The sequence below is a fragment of the Asterias rubens genome, chromosome 2 (assembly GCF_902459465.1).
Source record: "Asterias rubens chromosome 2, eAstRub1.3, whole genome shotgun sequence".
NCBI lineage: Eukaryota > Metazoa > Echinodermata > Asteroidea > Forcipulatida > Asteriidae > Asterias > Asterias rubens.
In genome coordinates, this window is record NC_047063.1 from 20,466,260 (window position 1) to 20,492,125 (window position 25,866).

A 25,866-nucleotide genomic window follows, 5' to 3' on the forward strand; every position below is an offset into this window, starting at 1 on the left:
GCGATATCGCCTTCATACACAAAATTATTTCATAATTTGTTTGAAATTTCTCAAGGAAAAACAAAATGCCCATAAGAATATGAAATTGAACACAAAAAATGGAAGGTTGAAATCATACAAAATAAAAAATACCAACAATGCGCATTTAAAGTTTGGCCTATCTGTCATAAATAGCACACCAACTGTGGTTGGTTCTGCATGACATTGTGAAAGCAACATCCTGTAAATAAAACATCAAAATGAATAATAATAATAATAATAATAATAATAATAATAATAATAATAATAATAATAATAATAATAATAATAATAATAATAATAATAATAATAATAATAATAATAATAATAATAATAATAATAATAATAATAATAATAATAATAATAATAATAATAATAATAATAATAATAATAATAATAATAATAATAATAATAATAATAATAATAATAATAATAATAATAATAATAATAATAATAATAATAACCCGTTTTTATATAGCGCTTTTCACAACCGGAGGGCGTCCCAAAGCGCTTCACATTATTACCCCTGGTCACTGGGCCTTAAATCACTCCTTAAACCATCTCAACTTTAATATGCGCTACTCGGCTAAATCAATCACAAGAACCATCTCTGCCCTCGCAGGTACCCATTTACCCCTGGGTGGAGAGAAGCAATTATAGTTAAGTGTCTTGCTCAGGGACACAAGTTTCACGACCGGGATTCGAACCCACACTCTGCTGAACAGAAGCACCAGAGCTTGAGTTCGGTGTTCTTATCCACTCGGCCACGAGGTTCTCTCATGAACAAGCTCACGTATCGGGCAGATAGGCGCAAAGGACTGGCCGATTACATATCACAAAATAAAACCATCCAAAATGTTTCTACATGTAGTAAAGCCTTTTTAAAAAAACCAATCATAAACATCAAGTAAAAACACTTTCAGGACCTCAGTTCAAATCAGGGTACTCCTGCCAAATTTACAAAATCTGGGTCCAGAATACACCCTACCCCCTCCTCCCAACTAGTTTTGAATAATCCTGGGGGGAACCTGGAGATGTAAAAAGGTGAGAGCATACAAATGACTGCCAGATCCTACCAGAAACACAGAGGCAACCCTTGCCGATAGTAAAGATCAGGTTGGCTCAGTGGTTTCTTTCTCTGCCTTTCACCTCTGTGGATCCTGGTTCCAATCCCTACTCGGACCAGAGCCTTGCATGTGGATTGGGTTTTCAGGCCCTACCTGAATGTTCAGGTTTTCCCCATTTGGGGTTTTCCTTCCACATCTTAAACTGAGCATTTCTTCTCGTTTCCGATGCATCCTTTTATTGGTGCTGCATGCGCTGTTGGATGTGTAGTAAATAGTTACTGGGACCTATACCCAGAACTCCTATTTGGTCCACAAGACCGCTCCGCCACGACACATCTTGGAATCACAAACCACTACTTACCAGCCATCCCTCGGCCTCGCCCCATCTGCGGAGGCATTTGAGGCACTGATGCCCCAGCCGGCCTGAAGTTGTAGTAACACTCCTGGTGCGGGAACTGATTGGGGTACCCCATAGGGGGCATGACCGGCCGGGCAAAGTCGATATGAACCCCCTCTTGGATGCATTGTCTCATACGCTCTACTTTACCAACTTGGTCCATCTGGGGAGGGCAGAGAAGGAATCAGGGGTTAAGTGAAATAGACAGAAAAAGAACAACTGTATTTGCACACTTAACTTGCCTTTTTACTCAGCAGGGTAGATATGTGCACATTGCAAGTCTGTATTATTATTATTATTATTATTCAATTCAATTCAATTCAATTCAATTCAATTCAATTCAATTCAATTCAATTCAATTCAATTCAATTCAATTCAATTCAATTCAACTTCAATGGTCCTACCATGGAGGGAATTTACTATGTTAATTTTGGTTTTTACCCATACACCGATGTCAGTACTTTCCTGAGTCCTGTGAAAAAATATAAGACACTGCTCTGGAATTGCAAGGGTCGGGGTTCGAATCCAACCCGAGTGACATGCCTGTGATATTTTTTTCACAGGACTTGGGAAAGTACTGAGTATACAGTGCTAACACACATCGGTGTATGGGTAAAAACCAAAATTAATATTCTTTATCCCCGATGCAAATTTAACATCTATTAAATTTACTATGCATACATGCAAGACTCAAAATAATTAATTATACACAATCAAAAGTAAACTACTGGAAATAAATTAGATTAATTAAAAGAAAAAACCACACTATAAACCACAATGGAATCATACTGAAACCAACTGAACACCACCTATTATTACTGATTATTATTATTAGTATTGCTTACTTTTCCATCACAGAGATCTCTGAGGTTACTGCCAGTCATGGCCCGGTGGAGCTTGTACTGGAAGAGTTTCCCATCAAAGTACAACCACGGACAGCAAAGCTCCCAGGGGATGGGGGCGCCAGAAGCGTCGTTGGCTAGCAATGCCGCCTCTACACCACGCATGAAGATCGCTGCCAGCTGCACACCACGTGCTGTGATACTCGGCACCTGGTCGGACATTGGGAGAAAAATAATTATTGCAGAATCATTGACAGCATCAGGGATTAAAAAAAAAAAGAAGATTAATAAAGTCCGGGACAGTTGATCCATCTTGGTTAGTCGTGAGGAGATCATGTGGCCTACTTTATACGTTTTACGTTAACAGTGTGAGAAGTGTTTTTAAACATACAAGCAAGCTTATGCTTGGTGCTAATTTACCCGTAACGCAGTCAGTACATACCGGTTATCAAGTTACAATCTTTAAGTATACAAGCGTCCGCATAGCTCCTGAGTGCGCACACATTTCGACCTTTCGAAGACCCAAAGAAAATGCAACGACATCCAGGAAGATTATCGATGACGTTATTCAGAGGGAAAGATTTGCCAAATGATCACGTGTGTCATATCCGAGTGCAATGGACACAAGCTATGGTCATCAAGGTGTGACCCAGGAGAACGACCTGGGCCCAATTTCATAGAGCTGCTAAGCACAACAAGTTTGCTTAACATGAAATTTCTTCCTTGATAAAAACAAGATTACCAAAAAAATTTCAATTTGTTGCATATTGCTTGTTACAGGTATTCAGCTGTTGTTTGTTTGCTTATAAATCCTGAAAATCACGAGCAAATTTGGTTGGTAATCCTGTTTTTATCAACGCAAACATTGCATGCTTAGCAGCTCTATGAAACTTGGCCCTGGTGGTTTGGAACATTCTGGTTTTAAAATGTTCATACTCGATCTTACAGTCATATTTAAGCGTATTCCAGGTGAGCAATTTGAACAGCTGGAAATACGATATGGAAAGGTTTGCGTTAACACCATGTAATGACCATCTCTAAGGAGTTAGGGTGGTTCTGAAAAAGAACCGTTGGTTTCAACTCGTCGTTTCGATCAGTATGCTCCCCGATGCAAATTTAACATCTATTATTATATTGTTGCGGTACCCGCTGCCAAAACATAGGATTCGAACTGCCTCTAGCTGCCGGGCAACCTCGGTAGTCTAGTTGGTAAGACACTGCTCTAGAATTGCAAGGGTCGTGGGTTCGAATCCCACCCGAGTAGCATGCCTGTGATATTTGTTCACAGGACTCGGGAAAGTACCGAGTATATAGTGCTAACACACATCGGGTGTATGGGTAAAAACCAAAATTAATATTCTTTATCCCCGATGCAAATTTAACATCTATTATTATACAGTATGCTCTGATCGTCTTCGTCTTAGACGATCAGAGTCTGAGCCCCAGAGTTCGCGCCCCAGGAGTGTTACTGCAACTTCAGGCCGGCTGGGGCACCGGTGCATCAAATCCCTCGCAGACTCTGATGCTGCATGCTGCTTAAGTACTGTGAAGGCGGATTAGCTTTCCGCATCAGAGTCCAGCTTTCTCCAACGATCAGAGCATTCTGATCAAAACGTTGAGTTGAAACCAACAGTTCTTTACAGAACCACCCCAACTCATTTAGAGATAGTCATTACATGATGTTACCGCAAACCTTTCCATATCGAATTTCCACCATGCAAAGTTTCAAATCCTACTATAGATGGAAACCGCTTTCACCAAGGGACTGTCTGAAGGGAGTTGAGACTTACCCTGAGCTCCTGAAGCATCTGGGGTTGGTTCAAGCCTGGCGAGACGCTCTGAGCCAACAGTGCATCTAGTTCATGTCGCCTCAGGATTGGAGGACTGAAGTGTAGCATGTACCTGCAAGCCGATCATCAATGGTGAACAAAAAACAATTAGGAAGAAAGGGCTGGATACAGGCATTCAGGTTGCCTCAGTGGTTTCTCATAGTAATACCAACAATAACCAGTAAAGTGCTTGTTTAATTGTTTGTTTGGTCTTTGCACTTGTTTACCCATTTCATTTTGATCTTTCACTGTTAATATGCATTGTTTTATTATTTCATTAATATTATTTTATGAATACTTTGTATAAGGCATCCCAGCCTTCTTTGCTTTTAACAGGTCATGCCTCCATACAGTTTCAGTCTCTGTAAAACCAACTTGCTTATTTTGATGTACTTTTGGATACAAATATTGATTGATTGATCCTCAGAAACGTACCTGAGCACACAGCAAAGAATGATAGCGTGTCTTGGAACGTATGTGGTCTTCAACATGGCGGGTGAGTCGCTGTACATACAGGACAAGAACGCACGCAGCCTCATCGTCTTGTCCTCGGGCTCACGCCCAAGCCACAGTCGCTGCACCGGGGGCACCAACCACTCCATGGGTGTGGCTTCAACAAGGTCTGGTTTAGGGAGGGTGGATTCTCGTCGGTTCAGCCACTCCTTGATCACTACTTTGGGGACATCTGCACCACCTGGATAAAATAGTCGCATCATTCGTTTACTTATTGTTTGTTTCTTCTCGATATAATTTTCCGATTATTATTAAGTATCCTGACATTTTTGACTAAAAAAATTGGAAGCACAAATAATCATGAAGCCTGTCCCATATTCACAAGCTCAAGAATCCTCCAAAAAGACTCTCACATCACAATCTACAATTGTCTAAAATTGCAGATAACATGTTCATAATGTTTGTTCCTTTCTCTCAGATGATAGACGGTGATGATTATTATAATAAAATATTTCTGGTAATGAAACCAAGGATGCCTTAGTGAACTTCATTACTGTAGCTCACAAGCCTGAGGGAAACTTGTTAAACAAGGGTGCTTGCTATGTGAATCAGAAACACTAGGGTTAACCCTTACTCTTCCACTTTAAGGGTTCTGGGTTCTTTTACATTCACTACCAATCCCAGTACAGGGGACCTACAGCAGCTTAATGACAAAGAACAAAGAAAATATGGTAAAGTATCTTGCTCAAGGATTCAGGTGGCACAACCGAGGACTCAAACCCACACAATGCTGATCAGAAACACCAAAGGAGCCATGTGCCACAACTGATGGTCCATGCACCCCTATTGTTATTGGCATCCTACTTGCCATGATCTTTAACTTGAGGGGTTTGTGGTGATGGTAGTAGTGGTGGTAGTAGTGGTGGTGGGGGGGGGGGGGGGTAGGTTTTCTTACCATTAGCCTCCTTGAGGTGTTGGCAACTGAAGAGGATACCATAGACCTTCTGCCGGATTGGACGAAACAGGTGAGTAGAGAGCGGGAACTCACCACTCATCTCATCCTCAAGGGTTACACCTATCTTCATCTCTCCCTATCAATCAAGTATATAAATCAATCAAGTAAGCTAAAACGTCTCAGGAACACCATAAGAATAGTCGTGCAAGTTCACTGACAAAACACGTGTTTTAATAATAAGAAAAGGAATATTGAACGGAGAATGTTGGTTGAATTGTGTGATTTGACTAAAAGTAGACAATAAAAGTTGACTTAATCTTCCCAAACCAAATGATGCGATATCCCAAAGCTACATGACAATTAGGTAACCATGATTTATATGGTACGCAAGGGACAAGACGAAGGCGAGTGTCTTACCCATCTGAGAATTTGGCACACTTGTGGCATCATGCTCGCCGTCTCATGACGGTGCTTGGCTATCCTCAACACCTCGGGGGCGACAAACGGAAGGGGCGGAGCCTCCACCAGCAGGCAAGGGGGCACAGGCTGCTCCATGAGGGACGGGATGGAGGAACGAGATGTATGCGTCGTGGAGGAGGTTTCTGACTGGCCGTCTGGTGGGTGCTTGCTGCTGGAGGGAGGCAGTGGCGTCTCCTGGCAAAGAAAATCATTCCACTGATTTGGATTTGGCAAGAAGTTTCTATGGGTCTATTTTGATGAGAAGTTCTGCTAACTTCTTAAACTACTGCTACTTTGTTCATAATTCTACCATGTCACTCTTATATTGACTTAGTCTGCCTCATGCTACAGTAAATTCCACACAATTTATTGTCTTACAAACATAACCAACACAAAAGATTCACATACCTGGGAAGTTTTGCTTGATGACTGAGCCCTGCTGCAAGGGGGAAAACAAATAAAAATTCAGATTCACTTTATATAAAAAAAAGGTCACTGGTTGAATAATTTCCTCTATATATATTGGTTTTTTTTTTTTAGATGTGGGAGGAAAACACTGACAAATGATCTAGGGAAAACACACACAGTCAGATAGGGACTAAAAACCCATTCCACATAGTGCCCCCGGTGTGATTCTAATTGGGGTCCTAAAGGTGGGGCAATGGAGGCAATGGCATTGCCAAATGAGCCTGAGCAACTAGTGCGACTAGTGCCAAAGTCGCAAATACTGATTGCTTAGTAGAGCCGCGACTACTGTTTTTCAACTACTCAGTTAATTGTGAAACCATGACTACTACAAACATAGTCATGACTACACTATTGGGAACCAATAGAGTCGCTGACGAGTATTCACGACAACATATTTACTTTCCAAACACAATCAGACATCAGCAACACAATCCTTCCATCCTGTCAGCGTGAATACTACTAGATTGCGCTTGCGGCAAACAGTATGCCGCAATGCATCTTGGGAATTTAAAACCGACTGGTATTGAAGTGGCGACTGTTTGAGGTGCCACTAGTCAAGTAGTTAATTTCACTAGCCGCCCACGCCTAACGACTTTGCTGCCCCCCAACTTTCAAGACAATGACAAAGCCCAGACGGCTGGGGGTACCTTTGCTGGGGTTTCTCCTCTTGGGTCTCCCCTTCGCTCAGACTGTCCTCGATCGTCTCTAAGGTCATGTCCGCCATCCTCTTCTCAAGATCTTCCTCCATCTGGGAATGGATGTCATCGGTCAACTCCTGAAAAGAACAAACAAACAAACATCGAGTTACAATGACTCACTTTGGAGATTCAGTAATAATATCTGACGGGTGTGACAATCCTAAAAAAAATTCCTCCGCGACTTGGGTTCTCCGTAATTTTAGAACCGGGAAACACGAAGATGTTACCACTTGGGAGGTTTACATGGCAGGGCACCACCAATGGCAAGAAAAACACTAGTTCAAAAAACAAAGGGGTTGAAAATAATTAAGGATAAGTAGTCATATTAATTTTTTTTTTTCCAAGTTGATTTTTTTATAACCTTGAACAATAGCAAGTTTTTTTATGACAACATACATTGTGAACCCCCCCCCCCCATACATTCCTTTCCCCTTCAGCTTCCCTCCAGCTAAGCCAGCTTGCCTGTGGTTTTGCTGTACATGTAGTGCCTTTTGCAGTGTCCAACACCAGCTCATTGTTTTGGCCTCAAAATACCCCCTCAGCCAGTTAGCAGAGTAAAAATGTTGTGTTCCTTCAAGAGTGTGGTTCAAGGTCCGCAGTGGAAAACAACATATTCTAAAGAGGCTGATTTAATCTTACCTTTTCTAAGTCAGACTGAGCCTGTTGCTCGGGTGCCTGAACAACAATCTGTGGAGTGGAGGAATCCTTTAGAAGGGGTGGGGGATGAGAGATAAAAGACAAGTTGTGATTGATGGAATTATGGAATATAGACACATAATACTAAGTGAACAACAAATTTGTATAGCAGATAAAATGAACCAAAGGAAATGATGATAACCCATGCAAAGCACTTAAGGTAAACACATAATTCTCTGCTCTTGTAAGCGCTGATGATTTTCTTATGTAGGCCCGGACATCTTATATTTATGGGTGGGTCTCACAGGGAAAGTATAGAGAGATGTCTCCCTGCAATTGAATTGGTTAACAGTCAGCGTCCACCAGGATTGTAACTAGACCAATTTTAGTAGTGGGCAATAAATCAAATTTTGTTTTAGGTCCACCAAGGGTAAGAAGACCAACAAAAAAGTGTATTGCACGGGTTAGTGGGAATTATTTCTTTTAAATTCCTTTTCATCTTCAGCGCCTCAAATTAGTTTTCTAGATAGATGGCGCTTTATAAATGCTTATTATTATTACAATTGTTCATGTTGAATTATGGGGCCATAATTGCTACTAAGGCATGCTTCAGGCACGATGCCAGGTGTCCAAACTGTTTATTTCATGGGGCCATGCAATATATAGTTGACGAGTAACTCATCCTAACTTAGGATGGGTTCAATGCATCCTAACGTCTATGGATACGGAACTTAACTCGTCCTAATTCCTAAGATTAATCCTAAGTCGGAAGAGTTTGGTGAAATCGACGGCTGGGCAGGCCTGCACAGCAGCAGCACCGCCCACCTTGGCTACAACACTGGTGTCCAGAAATGCAACTGGAAGAAGACATCTCTGCATATGGACAGTTGATGGACACGCTGGTTGGAAAGGCCGCAGCACTCACCTGTGTAGTTTGTGTGTTAGTCTGGTTCTTGTGGGACACATTGTTGTGTTGACTTTGTGACGAGTAGTGACTGAACTTGGGAACTGGACCAAAAAAAACGAAAAAAAAAACTGTTAAATTAAGATTACCATTTAAGTTTAAAACTTAAAATCTTTCTCTGTAATAAATACACATATACAGTATTTCTATTGGACTTTGTATTCCGCGACCGTGCTGAAAGTTACCGTGACTGGCTTTGGTGTAGTTCTACCGTGTGTTCCCACTTGGATAGAGTTTGCATAGCGTTTTACAGCCCTGTTAAGTTACTGTGGCTGTTGAAGTCTTCCGTGACTTCTTTCGGCCTGTTAGCTTTACATCTCGGTCTCGGTAAGTTGACAGGGATGTTAGTTTACCATGCATCCCCATTGGATTTACTTCTGTCATTCTAGAGAAAAGTCGGGGTACTTAAAACAAAAATCCAATGGGAACATGGCTTCTGACTCCTAGTTAATGAATATTCAACACTGACCTTTGCCCCTAGACTTGGCCCAGGCTTCCCTGGTCCCATACCAGTAGTACTCCACACACGCCTTGAAGCGTCTGATCTTCTCCTCGGTGCGCGAGGTGGAGCTCTTGAAGACGTCTTTTGCGACGGCGTCAAGGTTGCGGGTATCAGGGAGGTTGCGGACGTACTCGCTGACGGTGTTGATGATCACGTCCAGGGGAGGCAGGATCAACTGCTGTGCCCTCAGCTACGGAAGGAGGAGAAACAACAACAATCTTATGAAAAAGCAATCTTTGAATTTATTGAGAACTCAAAGGTCAAACTGACATCAACCCTTAAGAATGGAGCAAAGATATGCTTCAGTAGCAAACAACAGCTATGCAAACATTGTTCTACATTTTGTAGATTTAATCATACATATCCCATCTCCCATAAAAAAAAATATGAAAAAAAAGTTTTTTTCCTAAGCGGTTTCATGAGATTTATATTCCAAATGGACACTTTGGAACACTAGTTGGCAGCAGACTGACCAGGTACAGTGTAAAACTTAATTGTTTACGCAGTTCTGATCATGCGCACAAACATGTTGGAGGAATCATATTTGTTCCCTTCACTTGTTAGAAAATGGTAGGAATATTCTATTGAGTGAAAATGTACATCAATCTAAAAATTTCAGAATTTTCCAAAGAGCAAATAAAGAACTAAATACCAGACTAAAATAGGACGAATATCATAGTTGGCGATTGTAGGCACAGATTTTTGCGCTAAGTAGAGCCATGAACTTGAGTGCTAATTTCCACTAGTATGCAAGTCAGCAGTTCAGGGACCAGAACACTTACTCTGAGGCCGTTGAGTGGATGGTCCGGACCGAGCAGAGACCAGTGAAACAGGGCTAGGTCCTCCTCCGTCAGTATATGGTTACCTGAAGAAAAAAACCCAATGAGGATGAAGAATATAGTTACATGTACAATGTAGTTCAGTAATAGGTGAATGACTTCAACCACAGATCAGGGATAGGCGAGTGAGACACTTGAATGTCCCAGGTAAAATTATTCTTTCCTTTACGCAAAATGAAAAGTAAGGACAGTAGTAGCTCTATGTATGATGCTCTTGTCCGACTTATTTGGGCTACCTTAATTTATCATAAACAGGTTTCCCTGGCCGGGAGAGGGCAAGGCCATTTTCATTTGGTAAAGGGATCTTCAATTTGAAAATCTTAAAGTCGTATGGGAAGAGGAAAGGGGCACATAGGCCAGGACCAGGGACAACAGGGACAACAGGGAGAACATTCCCTAATGATCAATGAGTGTTCGAAATGAAAAATAATCTGGCTCCATTTTGTGAGTTTTTTTGTGAAGAATTCACAATAACGGCACACGGGGAACAAGACCGAAAGATAATTGTCTTTCTCTCCCCCTCTGGAGGGACTTTCTTACCTAGGAGAGCAGCCAAAATGACAAATCTCTCAGGATGCAGATTGAGCAACTTGGCGACCTCATTAAGGTTGTACTGAACCGACAGGAGCTCTCCTTTCTTGGTCAGTTTCATCAGGTGGGAGGAAAACATCAGGGGCGGGTCAAAGATGGCAAACTCCGGCGTCTGCGCCAGGACGCCATGGCAACCGTACTGGCGCAGGTAGGTGATGAGTTCGCGTGGGTGGTCTCTGGAACTGCTGAGGGTCGTTATGCCGCATTGTCGCATCGCCAGGCGGATGCATGTATCTGGAGATTTTGTTTACAGACAAAAAAGACACAGTAAAGGTCACCTGAGTAGTGAGTGGAATGCAGACTAGTGAGAAGAATGCAGAATATTGAGTCATTATAATACATCAAAAGTAGGTATCACATTTGAACAAAAGATTAGTCTTGATTCCAGGCGTTCTGTTCCTCATTATCGTCCAATTATTGACTGTAGAGGCCATCTAATACTACCTTGAACCAACATGCTGGGTAACATTACTTAATTGGAAACTGTGTCCTAAGTGTGCCAATATTATAAACGATAGACCGATGATCATTTCTTAAAATAATATTTCGAATTTACAACTCTTCTATTAAAGGAACACGTTGCCTTGGATCGGACAAGTTGGTCAATAAAAAGCGTTTAATAACCATTTGTTACAAAGTGCATAGTTGGAAAGATGTTTTAAAATTAGAATACAATGATCCACACACATTTGCCTCGAAATTGCGTGGTTTTCCTTTTACTTTGCGAACTAACACGGTCGGCCATTTAAGCGAGTCAAAAAAATGAGTCCCATAAATGATATATGTATATGTAACAAATGCTTTGCAAAGACCAACTCGACCGATCCAAGGCAACGTGTTCCTTTAAGCTAAATACAACAAAAAGATATCTCATTTTTAAATGAATGTCATTTGTACACTGCACATATTCAATTGACCTACATGATGTAATTCAATTAAATTTGTTCTCTATTATACAAAGGAAGAGAACCCTAGCATCCCTTATTCTATAACACAGAGTGACAAAAGACCGAGAAAAGCCAAGTAATACAATGTACATGTACCTGGGCATAGGCTAACAATAAAACGATTGCTCGACTTCAGTTTACCACCACAATAGGACCATTCTTGTCGGCAACAAAGAGCCTTCTTGCGGTCCATATAAGGAATGGTAACGACAAAGAGGGGCACCATACATGTAGATGGGAGAACATTATGTGGTGGCTGGGATCATGTTCTTTAATGAGTTAAGCAGGAACTCTGCAACTTCACATTCAAAGAATCAAATAGTGGAAGTAATGAGCCCTTCGGGACCTGCAGGACACTTCTTTTCAATGTTCAAGTCATTGTAGGCCTACCAATTATCATCTGAAGACACTTCATTCTGAAGATATACTACCCCCACCCCGATCACCAACACGGGACTCCACTGTCCACACAAGCAAAAACACATGTTCATGTTTATTGACCAGGGCACAATTTAATAAAGCCTGTAAGCACAGACACTGGCTAAGCACAGATTAGTATTGCTTAGCAGAAACATTACTTTAAGTTTGCATTGTTATGGCTGGTGCCCGGCTCAATTTTTGCTAAGCAGAGAAATCTGTTAAAGCAGTATTTTCTGCTTCAACACAGCTTTTTGACATTGGGGCCAGGATATCATCATAGATGTCTCTTTGTTCTCCCATTGTTTTTTTAAAGGTTTTTTTTAAGCAATGCTGTATGGTTTTGTGCATGAAGGCGATAACTTTTAGGTTAGAAAGTCAACACACAAAAGCTTGTAACACCTGCAACCGTGGACCTCCTATTGTCCCTCTTTTGTTTATACCCTAACTTTTTTGCAACAGCTCTCATTGGTTTTGTACACATTTTCCCACTGAGGACCGTTCCCGAAACCGGGGCCTCTCTGTCCTCTTTTGTTATAGGTCCCGGTTTGGATGTGTATACCTACTAAAGCTCACACATGACACTATGATGTACAGTGTGCGGACACACCTGCAATCGGGACCCCTTATCGCCCCTTTTGTTTGTCCAGTAAACTTTTTGGCAACAGCCCCCATTGGGTTTTTGCACTGCAAACCTTCAACCAATGGGATACCCTATTGTCCCTTTGACACGCCTATTGTCCTGGTTTGAATGTGTATACACAAACTCAGTATTATGTTTTTTTTATGTGGATCTACTATTAACCATCTCCCCCCCCCCTCCCACCACTGCCCTAATTTTTTTTTCTTTTCTTGGCCAAATGAGAAAGAGCGCTTCGGGATAATTTCATGACAAAGAAGTTGCCTGCTTAGATCTAAAGGTCTTTTGGGGTTTTTGTTTCAATGAAAACAAAAATTATTTCCCCTTCTGTGGAAACTCAAATTTTAGTGCAAATTCCAATCATTTTCACATAGTGGTAACATGTATAATACCACTAGTTACCAGATTTAGTTTTTTTTGAGAAAGACAAGTATGTTTTTCAAGTATTTCTTGCTAGTCAAATGAGGATATCCGGGACTAATATTCTCGTAACCAGGTAAAATCTTTGTGGTGTTGAACAGTATTGAAACAATCCCATGAATTTGTTTCCTCAGAAACTAGAGTTTAAATTTACGGAAACCTGGGCCAAAAACAAGGCACTTCCTGCCAAAAGCTTTCAAATGACCCCAACAAATGTCAGGCCTGGAATTACCTGTAGGCCACGGCCTACATACCAAATCCGTTGTCCCTGGTCTTGGCCTTGGTGCCCCATAAAAAGTTCCCCAGAGCCTTTAAGATTTTTCAATGGAAGTGCCATTTGCAAAATTAAAAATGGCCTTGCCCTTTCAAAGATGAAATTCCAGGCCTGTAATACAATTGTTTCGTCCAAAGTATTGGTCAACAAATAGGATATTTATAATGTAATAGATCATTGTTGGTGTTTCCGATCACTATTTCTGAGAACTGGTTGATTCTCTCACGTTGGTGTTTGATCTTCACTGTAACAGCCAGCGTAGTAAGGCATCCAGTTTTATAATTTGTTTAATGATAGTTACACTGGAACCTGTGAACCTATCTTAAAATCTGGCGAGTTGGTCTGCATGTATGAAAAGTGTACGTTATAAAATGCTTGTTTTTAGAAAGATGTTTAAAAAGACACTAGACGCTGTTGGTAATTGTTAAAGACCAGTCTTCTCACTTGGTATATCTCAACAGACTGACATGTAGTACAGTACATGTACAGTATGCATAAAATAACAAACCTATGAAAATTTGAGCTCAATTGGTCGTCGAAAGTTGCGAAAGAACAACGGAAGAAAACACGCCCTTGTTGCACAAATTGTGTGCTTTCAAAATCAAATTCAAATGTTTTAGTGAGAAAATACTTCTTTCTCAGAAACTACGTTACTTCAGAGGGAGCCGTTTCTCACAATGTTTTAAACTGTATCAACAGCTCTCCATTACTCAAAATCAAGTAAGGTTTTATGCTAACAATTATTTTGGGTAATTACCAATAGTGTCCAGTGCCTTTAAAATTAGAATACAAGGATCCATACAAATACACCTCGAAATAGCAGGGTTTCCTTCATCTTGCAAACTAACTTGGTAGGCCATTTTGTGGAGTAAAAAATTTGACTCCACAAATTGGCGTGCAGTGTTAGTTCACAATGTACAGTAAAAGGAAAACCGTGCAACTTTGCGGCATGTTTAAGTGGTTAATTGTATTCTACTTTTTAATAATCTACATGTACCTGTATAACCATAATTGCATTTCATAACAAACAGTTCTAAATGCTTTTCATAGACCAACTCGCCCGATCCAAGGCAATGTGTCCCTATAAGTAAGGTGCTTACTGTTTGTTTATCTAGAAAATGAACTTCACCACTTGATTTGTCAGCCTTAACAAAAAGATTCATGTGGTACCAACCTCAATCAATACTAAAATTATAACTCACTTTTTGATGTTTTAACAAGAACTGGCCTAAATGGAATCTTGAATGTGCCCTCAGGCCCTGGGTGGGATTGCCTTTCATCTGGAATAGACTGGTAGCATTTATTATGGCTACGTACTCCATAACAAGCAACATCACACACAGAAACAGTATGACCCAAATTCTTTGGGCTTAAAGTATGTACTAGTCCTGTAATCAGAAACTTGGTGACCTTTTAAAGGGAACAAAATAAAATAAAAATATGACAAAATAGGTACAACTTTAAAAGATCGCATAGCGTAATGTTCACTTTGGTCTCTAATAAGAAGGTCTAAACCAGAAAAACCAAACTGAATGACTTGTGAACAAAATTATTTTAATATTAAAGTACGCATGACCTACACAAATTAAACGATGGGTTTTTGCATATTTTGGCGCCTAACTCTTCCACAGGTTTTTTTTGTCTTGTTGTTTGGTATTGGTTGTCTCCTCATCTGAATCCACAATCCTTGTTGTAGGTATGTTATTGTAGCTCACCCCATTGCTCCATGACCCAACCTATTTGGGGTTCCTTGAGAAATATTGATTGGTTCTGTAATCCCTTTATGATGGATGCCTACCCCCCCCCCCCCCCCCACCCCAACCCACACACACAGCCTTCAAAGCTACCACACTGCATGACCTACATATTATGTAATCAATAAGGGACATTTAAATGCAAATGATCAGGATAGAGGCAACTCCATTCCTCAATTCATGGGGGGGGGGGGGGGGTTAAGCTCAAAAGATCTGGGGTGGTAGAAGGGGTATGTGGTAGAAGGGGGATTGTGGTAGAAGGGGGATTGTGGTTGACATGGGATTTGACAAGTTAATTATAAGTAGCCAGTGAGAAAGTGGTATTAACCAAGTATAGTTGACTGCTATCATAACAAAGATTGGTCTGTATTATATTGGGGAAAATTTTGTTTTCAAATAATGACTTGTCGCTGAGCGGTTCTTTTGGGGTTTGAAATTCAAACCCTGCCTCCGTTAACTTTTACATCACAATGGACTAACATGCATCAATATATGGTGCACAAAGACCCATCAGAAGTGTACAGCACCAATACACATCTAAGGCCTCTCTTTTTTCTTGACTTCTTTGTGTCTTTTCACTCTCTGCATTCAAGACTGCAGCTGTCATTTGGTCTAGCACCTGGCCCCACCAAGGGGACCCCATTGTTATTTAAATAAGACCGGGCTTCAAATCTTATAATAATAATAATCGTTAGGCAACAACAGTCCCTGACTACATACATGTGTGTGTTGGTAAACCTAGCCTCATGCTGTCAATACACACACAATTTATACACAGTATACATGTAGGCCACCACACAAAGGACAATGCATAGCGTCCAGAAGAGCGCGCGTGGAAGCTGAGGGGTTACTTGGCAGAGTGCCAAGGTCAATAAAAAAAAACGTACACGGTGCGGTATGAGTAATTCTTGCTGGGTCTAATTTGCTATTGAGGGAGACAGGACTGAGAGAGGTTGAGGAGCGAGTGTAGAATGGGAGTTGGTTTCTGAGAGACGAGGCTGAGGCTTGTGGTATCGTGTGCCTTTCGGATTTCCTTTGTGAGTTTAAATATAAACACTGGACTGACTGGAGCTGGGTATATCAAGGGCAACACGTTAACCATCACTCTTACACTTTTTAAAAGTATGAATGACAAGGCACTGGTGTTATTAGTGAGCTGCATGGCCAGGGTTTGGTGTGATTTCATTAAAACAAAATACAAATTATTTATATTGGAATTATAATCTTATCTTGGTATAGAAAAGAAACTGCCTGAATATACAGGACGTTATATTTCAGGTGTTTACAGATTTTCTGAAAAGTTTCAAAAAGACATCCTGTAGGTTTGGTAAAGACAGGGGTCTCATTTTTGACCTTGATAGTGATTTTGCTTTTTTTTGTTTTTTTTAAAGGACAATCTGAAGTCGCAGGGAAATCAATAAAAAAAACTCTAAAAATATGGACAAAAGTAACACATTCCAGCCTGCATTGGGTCCTGGTTTTGTGCAGAATTTAGAAATAATAACAATTATAATAAGTACAAGTTCTTCTATAGCAAACAAAGCATATCAGTGCGCTGTACGGTTACACACCTATATTCCGACACCCCTATGTTCCGACACCCCTATGTTCCGACAACTCAGCCTATATTCCGACATCCCTATGTTCCGACACCCCTATATTCCGACAACTCAGCCTATATTCCGACATCCCTATGTTCCGACACCCCTATATTCCGACAACTCAGCCTATATTCCGACATCCCTATGTTCCGACATCCCTATGTTCCGACACCCCTATGTTCCGACAACTCAGCCTATATTCCGACATCCCTATGTTCCGACACCCCTATATTCCGACAACTCAGCCTATATTCCGACATCCCTATGTTCCGACACCCCTATATTCCGACAACTCAGCCTATATTCCGACATCCCTATGTTCCGACACCCCTATATTCCGACAACTCAGCCTATATTCCGACATCCCTATGTTTTCCGACACCCCTATATTCCGACAACTCAGCCTATATTCCGACATCCCTATGTTCCGACACGCACATTATTACTCTGTTGACCAATAACAGAAACACAACTTGTATTACATGTTTCCCGGCGAATTTCGGCCGGTAATAAGTTTGAACATTCATAAGTTGAATGTTTTCAATTTTTTTGTTTTAAAGTGATTGAATCAATTTAATATAATTGAATCTCACATGAATTTGGTGCTTTTGTTTTGTGGTTATAAACATGAGTTATGGCTCCCCGAGTAAGCTCACAAAAAATGCTCGGTACTGTACAATTTGTTTTTTTTAAAGATGCGTGTCCGTGACACGAGCCTTCAATTTATAAAAATTACAACTCTCCCCTGCGTTTATTGCGCCGATGTGTAATTTCTTTCTTTTGCCCCCCCCCCCCCAAATGATAATAAAAGTAATAATATATTAATAATAACAAATAATCAAGTCCTACCCCCCCCCCATTTACTCAGTCCTTCTTACTAAACCAAAGTTGCAGAATAACACTTTTCATATAAATTATACTCGCACCGTTTTTCTTGAAAAATTGCTAACACAAAATGTTGGTGCAGGTTGTCGGAACATAGGGGTTTCTTGGTTGTCGGAATATAGGGGTGTCGGAACATAGGGGTGTCCGAATGTAGGGATGTCGGAACATAGGGGTGTCGGATTATAGGTTGAGTTGTCGGAACATAGGGGTGTTGAGGAACATAGGGATGTCGGAATATAGAGCAGTCACCGCGCTGTACAAAGCAAAATTAAACTAAAAAGAGACGAAATGTATTAAAATTATAAAAATGAGAAGCAAGTGCAGAAAACAAGAAAATTAGATTATAAAATTATGTGCAAAGTAAAAATGTTGATCAATCGTGACAGTGCTAAAAGTTCAAACTTTAAATAAAACCAAACAATTTTGGGGTTTTCAAGCTTGATAAAATTTATGTGAGGAAAATTCTCCTGCACAGGGTCAAGGATTTAGTGAGACTTGAAACACTTAAAACTGACAAAAATTCCTCAAAACTACAGAAAGCTCTTCCACTGTTGAGAGTGAACCATTTGGTGTATGTAGGAACTATCGAAGAAGTCACACAGAGTAAATTTCTATTCATAAATACTGGGACAGTTTCTCTACTCCTATTGGTGGAGAGCGCGTCACGTGGGGGAGTTTAAACGGTTGATAATGACCAGCTGGACTCGTTGGTCTTAGTGCAAGACGTTTCTTGTTGCTGGCAATGCGGGTGCTCTCGGTGAGTTGGCCGCGCTGTGTGTGAAAGGAAAACGAGAACGTCTTGCACCAAGACTATTTGCGCACGGAAACTGTCGAACTAGGTGTCTCATTAGTCATACCAGTGCAACACACAGACAGAACTCAAGCACTTTGGAAACGGATAAGTTTTACACAGTTTCTTACTTTATCGAACGCCTTTTAACCAAAAACGCATTTATGAATGGGAATAAAAGAGTAGTGCCTCGTTCTGAAATGGCCATTTAAAACCTTGCAGGGCTGTTTTAAACGGCCACTAAAGAACGGTCGAGTTGGTCTTTGAAAAGCATATGAAACCGTTTGTTATAGAATGCATGAATAGAAAGCTATTTTAAAAGTAGAATATAATGATCCACACAAGTATCACTCGAAATTGCGTGGTTTTCCTTTTACCTTGTTGACAAGCACGGTCGGCCATTGGCGGACCGTGTTAGTTTGCAAATTAAAAGGAAAACCACGCAATTTCAATGGCAAATGTGTGTGGATCACTGTATTCTACTTTTTAAACATCTTTCTAACCATATGATATGGGACGCAGACGCGCTAAATTTGTTCGTATTCCACGAGCGCCCGTGTTAATAACAAATTTAGTTTAAAGGCAATGGACACTATTGGTAATTATTCAAAATAATTATTAACATAAAACCTTTCTTAGTGATGAGTAATGATGAGGGGAGAGGTTGATGGTATAAAACATTGTGAGAAACGGCTCTCTCTGAAGTGCCATAGTTTTCGAGAAAGAAGTAATTTTTCCACGAATTTGATTTCGAGACCTCAGATTTAGAACTTGAGGCCTCAAAATCAACCATCTAAAATGCACACAACTTCGTGTGACAAGGGTGTGTTTTTCTTATTATTATCTCGCAAGTTCGATGACCGATTGAGCTCAAATTTTCACAGGTTTGTTATTTTATGCATATGTTGAGATACACCAACTGTGAAGGCTAGTCTAGCTTTGACAATTACCAATAGTGTCCACTGCCTTTAAATTTTAGAACAATATTTCCAGACAAACAGCATGCACAGGCAACAAGTTTAGAATGTAATTTTTGCACAGTCCGTATACGGAGCGTGACGCATTGACACTCACAATACGCAGTGTGCAATAAAAAAACTGGAAGTTATAGGTTTTTATACCACCCTCCAGTTCGAGCATCTGATTGGTGGATTAGCGCGTACTGGAAGATAAAGGAAACTAAAAGGCCCTACCTCAGCGCCAGTTACCTGTTCCATTTGCGGAATCCATACCGGACAAGCCACATAGTAAATCAACCCACAAATTCAGTAATGCAAAGCACATAATAAACGTTTTTGAAAAATCTCCCCCACCGCCCCCTCCCCCATTCCACTTCAGTCAGTCAGTCAGAAAGGCCCTTTAAAAGACAAATCCGTTACAGTAATAAAAGAGTTCAACGACCAAAAATAGCAAACTAGAATCAGCCGGAAGTAAACAAGAGAGGGGCAAAGGGTATTTATGATGACAGTGACAGGTGCAAGCTGTGACTTCACAATAATAGTAGATAAACACAGGTTCCCTAACGATGAAGACGATTGTGTGTGTGTGTTTCATACGTGTAAAAGAACAATTTCTGGCGGTTTGCATCTCATTCCAAAATATCGAAATTAAAGCGTTCTCCCCTAAGAGACACTGGACACTATTGGAAATTGTCAAAGACTAGTCTTCTCATTTAGTGTATCTCAACATACATGTATGCATAAAATAACAAACCTTTGAGAATTTGAGCTCAATTGGTCGTCGAAGTTGCGAGATAAAAATGAAAGAAAAAACACCCTTGTCACACTAACGTCCGTCGATGTCGGTTTTTTCCCATAACCGATATATCGAAAATTTAATATCGAGTATACTCGATATATCAAGTATTTCCCGCGCGCAAGATGGAAGCCTAAAAACAGCACTTGGTATACTCATGGAGGTAGAAATATATATACCATAGACTGACAGTTTAATAGGGTTACATTTCAACCTGTTTTTGTCTGATCCCCGACATTAAGGTGTCAGTTGCCGATGCATTGACGTAGAAGTGTCAATCAAGTTGTCCGACGGGCGCGCGGACTACCTTTACCGTTGAAAATGGTTGAGATAATCATCGAAAAAAAATCACTAGAAAGTCCTGCAAAACACAGACCTACCACTCAGCGATCACAATATACAACGCACGCAGCATGCAGTCACATAGTCTCCAATAAAGGCTCGTAGTCTTTTTACTTTGCATTCTATAACAAAGGCAAGAAACATTGAATGCTAGAACGCCCTCTATTGTCGAAATAACGCAGTGCATCACGCGATACCGCCTTGACCAAAGACTGCATGTGTCTGCGCATGCTTGGGCAAACGGGTTTTCCCCCCGAATTGCAATAACCATACACGCTGGTGTGCACGCTTAAACCGTACAACAGCATAGTCTTCGCTGGTACGCACGCAATAGCCGCCGACAGCGTGGTCTGCGAAGCATATAGTTCCTCGGAAATGTTAGCTTGTTTACCAAAAACAACACAACGTGTAGGCTTTATTTGACCAAAATGACGCCATTACGATACCTTGGATTGATAGAAAGATTATTTTACTGTATAACGTAAGATTGTTTTCTTCCTTGTTTTGTTTTGTCTTGTTGATTCGGGGAAGTTTTTGCGGGGTAAAGTCAATAATGCTGTGATGAAGACGCATTGATTTTGATCACATGCACAATGGGAAGTTGCATCTTAAACAGCCGATAGGCTAGGGCAGCAGCGGCGGTTTCTTTTGAGGTTTTACCGTGCGCTCGCCGCGGGGTCGTGAATTTCTGCGGCGGGCCGGCGGCTGATGGCGAAAACACAAAGAACATGCAGACATACTTGGTTGTAAAACGTATTTTATTTAATAGGACAACTCAAAATGATGAAACTACATAACGACGACGGCTTTTCTAATACTCAAACACATATTTCTTTTCAATAATCGGACACTCTTTTGGTATTTTCGATATTATTTAGGAACATCGAAATTTTCAAAACATCGAAATTTTCGATATATATCGAAAATCCGATATTACGATATGATTATAAAAGTGACAATAAAGCAAATTGTTACAAATTATTATGTTTTGTAATGCAACCATGATGACAATATTGACTCTCTGACAAGTAAAACAATATAAATCAACGCACAAACACAGTGAGCAATTGTTCAATTTCCGTACAATTACCCTCCTACTGACTCCTTTGTACACCAACGCATACTACCCCACAGCAAATCATTAAAGACTAGGTATGAGCAAACACAGCTTCCCAAAATGGACACCGTATAAGAATCTAAACCTCTAAATAACCGTTTATATCTTCCACCAAATCTGTAACAGTCCCCCATCTTCATGCTATCTCTGATGACCAATCAGGTTAACAACTAACGATGTTTGGATCCTCCAATTACAACCATCAAACATGCTTTTAATTCACATCCTGATAAAGTGTGCAACACGACTGGCATTAGCCCTTTCGCACTTGGCTTCCAGCACTACGATGGCTGCCCATGCAGCAGCAGCAGCAGCACCACCATTGGGTCCTGCCAGTGACTCATATCATACAGATCATCATCCAATCTTTCTTCACCATCTTCCCTCCCAACGGGCCATCACCGTTAGCGGGACCGAACACTCTCAATACTACCTCAAATAGCCATCCCTACTGAGATATGATTCACTCACTGCAGTCATCCACACTCCCAAACTCTCTCTCCTTCTCTCTGTGTTTCCAGCCGAGAAGTGACTCATAGAAAGGGAGGATGTGCTGTCAAGATATCCAGGAGAGGGTACCCTCCTCTTTATTTATCTCCCTGGACTCATTCAGCCTCCGGGACTAATACCCCAACTCTTTTAGCTAGAATACCGTGTTGGTAAATCTAGGGCAACAACTTTGCCCTTAAATCTAGAGTAACAACTTTGCCCTTGAAATTCCTTTACATTGTAAGGGAAGTCTTTCAAGGAGACTTAAAAAAAAGGATGCAAGTTTAGGACTGGAATTATCCACTTTCTGTGGTGGCTCAACCATTTTGAAAAATGCACTTAAATAAAAGATCTTGTACGGCCCATCAGAATATTTTGAAGGTGCACCACGACCAAGACCAGAGTTGTCAGATATTGCAACCTCAGTGTTAATTTCACGTCTGCCACTTAATCAATCATACAGCTATTTCAGCTTCTTCTCCAGCTCAAAATAATCCAATGTACGAAAGTCGCGAGTAAAATTATATTGCACCAAGACATCACACAGCTTTGAGCAAAACCTACTTCAAGGTCATTAACCCTCTTCAAAGAGCACTGACTGATGTTGAGGTCAAAGGTTAAATGTTGTTTGATCTCTCTGAACCCAGCCAAGGTGAGTGGGACCACATATACTTGTAACACAGACTCACTTAAATATACTGGGAAACTTTTCTGTCAAACACAAACACTGAAAGTGTCCACAATGTCATCTTCTGTTTGCTTAAGACTGAAGGATTCTTTAAGATACACAGAAGATGTCAACATTTTCCGAAAAGTAAAACAATCCCAGAGTGAGTTTAGGCCTGAAAACAGACAGACCTCTTCACAAACTAATCACAGATAAGCAAAATTTTCAAGCCGATATGCAAACAAAATGTCCTAAACCAAACAAAGAAAAAAAAAACACAGACCCACTTCACAAAATAACGCTAAAAGAAATCAGTCGTGTGTCAATATATACAGCAAGACCAGACGATGAATACTAGGCCTACCAAGCCTCAGAAATGATTTTGTGGCTTTAAACCTACGAATAGTTTCTGAAATAAGTAATAAAAGAACAAGAGTACAACATTGATTATAAAGAAGTATACTGTACATAGTTATAAAAGGCTGGCAACACTGGGAGACTCTATGAGAAATTCCTGGTAGTTTTCACAAGGTTGGGGGGTGGGGGGGATAAGTCAACTTATCTCTAAGGTCAGACTTGAAGGTTATTAAGGAAATATTTGTTTGATTTATTAAAAAATACTTATTGCTATAAAATTAAGACATAAATCTGATAATCAACTCATCCACTTAGTTTTCTTTTTGCGTAGCTTTAATTTAAACATCAGTTGACGTGCATGGCTGGAATAATACCCAGGCCATGAAGGCCAATTGCTTCTTTTGCCCCTTGTCTTGAACTTTGTGCCATTTAAAATATTTCCCAATTGAAGATTTTCCATTGGTAGTACATAACTCTGCAAATTTAAAATGATCCTGCTCTCTCTAATTTGACATTCCAGGCCAAAATACAATGTATCACCTGAGCTTTCGTAATTTACTTGTGTGTGTTTTTTTAACAAGTAAACTTTTTTCAAAAGTGTACTTTGACCTAAGTTCAGTGTCCTGGGGCCAATTTCATAGAGCTGCTAAGCACAAAAGTTTTCTTAGCATGGAATTTTTAGCTTGATAAAAACAGGATTTTCAACCAAACTTCCATGTGATTTTCAGGACAAGCAAACAACAGCCGAATACCTGTAACAAGCAATTGTGCAACAAATGAAAACCTGGTTGAAAATCCTGTTTTTATCAAGGAAGAAATTTCATGCTAAGCAAATTTTTGTGCTAAGTAGCTAAAGGGCCCTGGCGCTAGGACCTGAGGCACATTTACAATGTAATATTGTTCAAAGCTACTCCTTAACTCGAACAGTGCTTGCAATGTTCGAGTATTAAGCATGAGAGGGGATGAGCACACAGTGTAAACTGAACCAGCTAAATCTTACGGGACCGCAACCAAAGCCTGTTTACCTTGAAAGACAGGTACCCACTATATAATACAGGGGACCAGTTTAAGAACCACGTCACAATCACACATCCCTTATGAGGTTTCACTTCTTGACAAAAGGAAACCGTCCAAGAAAATTCACAATGCCAACTCTTATAAAAAAAAAAAAGAGGGAGGGGGGTACACCCATGATGAATAATTTCTGTTTAGGTACGCTTTTATCGATCATCGACTGAAGCTTGTTAATATTGCCCGGAAGCCTTTTTTATAACGGCCGACTATTGTAGTGAGCTTTTTTCATTTATAGATGAGCTTTTGTTGTGAGATTATAAACCAAGTTTGCAATGGAGGGGGGTGGAACATATTCATGAAAAATATACAAGCATTCTTGGCATTATTCAACCTTTGAGTGTTTGTTATCTAACGGTTTTTAGTTGAGTTGAATAATTATTGTAAGTGAAATGTGTTTGACTCTATTTAAAAGCTTTGATAAAAAAAATTCTACTTTTATTCTGAAACCTACTCACGGGCTTTAAAGTTATCCCTATATTTACTGTTCTATGTGTACGTTGTACTGTATTCATCTTTTATTTCACAACCAGTTCTGTCGAAGCTAACTCACACTTTACACTTGTTAGTTTTTGGTCTGTCTGAGCATACGATTCACATTATTGCTTTTCTGGCTATGGTCTCAAATTTTCAATTATCCTTCCATTGCACATTTTGATGGTTATGATGTTTTTTTTTCTGACGCAATGGAAACAAAATGTCCTGAAATGAAGTGAAACTAAATGCCTAGCAATCATTCCATGAATACCAAGGCTGCAATGTCAAGAAGACCATGGCCTATTTCTTAAACCTTTATCACGCTGTCACCGCCTTGGTCATGTTCCCTGTTTCCAATAACAGTCATTGAACATGGCACCAGACTATTGTCCAGCCTCAGTTTGGTTACAATGCGATGGAATGGAGTAAAATCAAGATGATCACACAGTGATAAAGGTCTATTGCTATAATGGGAGACTTTTGGGTCGCTTGGTGGCAGCAGACTTACCAGGTAAAATCCATTGTTCTCTGTCATGTGCGCACGCTCGGAACTACGTAAACAATGGGAGTTTACCTGGTAAGTCTGCTGCCACCTAGCGTCCCAAAGTCTCCCATCGTCTTAGCCGTGGTCTCCCCATGAAGTTTCCTATGTTAATAGGATTTTTGAATGGAAACTTGTGCCATTTGCAATAATTATACCAGCCTCGACCCAGCCCATCATTTTGAAGTTTTATTTATAATAAAACAAAATTAAACATTGTAACTTCCAATTTCATTAAAAAACAAAATGCTTTTTTTAAAATATTTTTTGTAATATTATTATTTATCATTATTAATTTATTTATTTATTGTTATTTTTTTTTGTGGGGGGGGGGGGGGGGTCGATGTAAAACAAAACCTGATAAAAATGCAGTAACTTAAGCTTTTAGACCACCGAGCATTGTGCGGCTTCAATATCAGAGTATTCCTACAGAACCAAGATCCCCACAGCAGGGTGCCAGAGTTAGAGGCAATTCCTTTCTCTGACAATGCATCCAAGGTTTCGTACTGCATGCTGTACACTGTAATGTGCCACCACATTAGCTTTCACTTTCGGAACAAGTTTTTCTTTCCTTTATAATCTCAAATAATAAAAGCTCAGAAAA

At 40.2% G+C, this 25,866-nt stretch overlaps 1 protein-coding gene across 1 annotated transcript in view; it reads right to left on the reverse strand.

The window, feature by feature from the left end:
- The window catches only part of LOC117307395 (constitutive coactivator of PPAR-gamma-like protein 1), a 35,794-nt gene that overhangs the window by 7,744 nt on the left and 2,184 nt on the right, over positions 1–25,866 (reverse strand). Inside the window, exons 2-14 of the mRNA XM_033792136.1 lie at positions 10,668–10,952; positions 10,071–10,153; positions 9,256–9,478; positions 8,748–8,830; positions 7,826–7,891; positions 7,136–7,263; positions 6,429–6,459; positions 5,979–6,215; positions 5,562–5,697; positions 4,589–4,847; positions 4,115–4,226; positions 2,328–2,534; positions 1,447–1,645 (exon numbers count right to left, since the gene is read on the reverse strand). Coding sequence (XP_033648027.1) covers positions 1,447–1,645; positions 2,328–2,534; positions 4,115–4,226; positions 4,589–4,847; positions 5,562–5,697; positions 5,979–6,215; positions 6,429–6,459; positions 7,136–7,263; positions 7,826–7,891; positions 8,748–8,830; positions 9,256–9,478; positions 10,071–10,153; positions 10,668–10,952 — 2,049 coding nt within the window. The remainder of the gene's footprint in view (positions 1–1,446; positions 1,646–2,327; positions 2,535–4,114; positions 4,227–4,588; positions 4,848–5,561; positions 5,698–5,978; positions 6,216–6,428; positions 6,460–7,135; positions 7,264–7,825; positions 7,892–8,747; positions 8,831–9,255; positions 9,479–10,070; positions 10,154–10,667; positions 10,953–25,866) is intronic.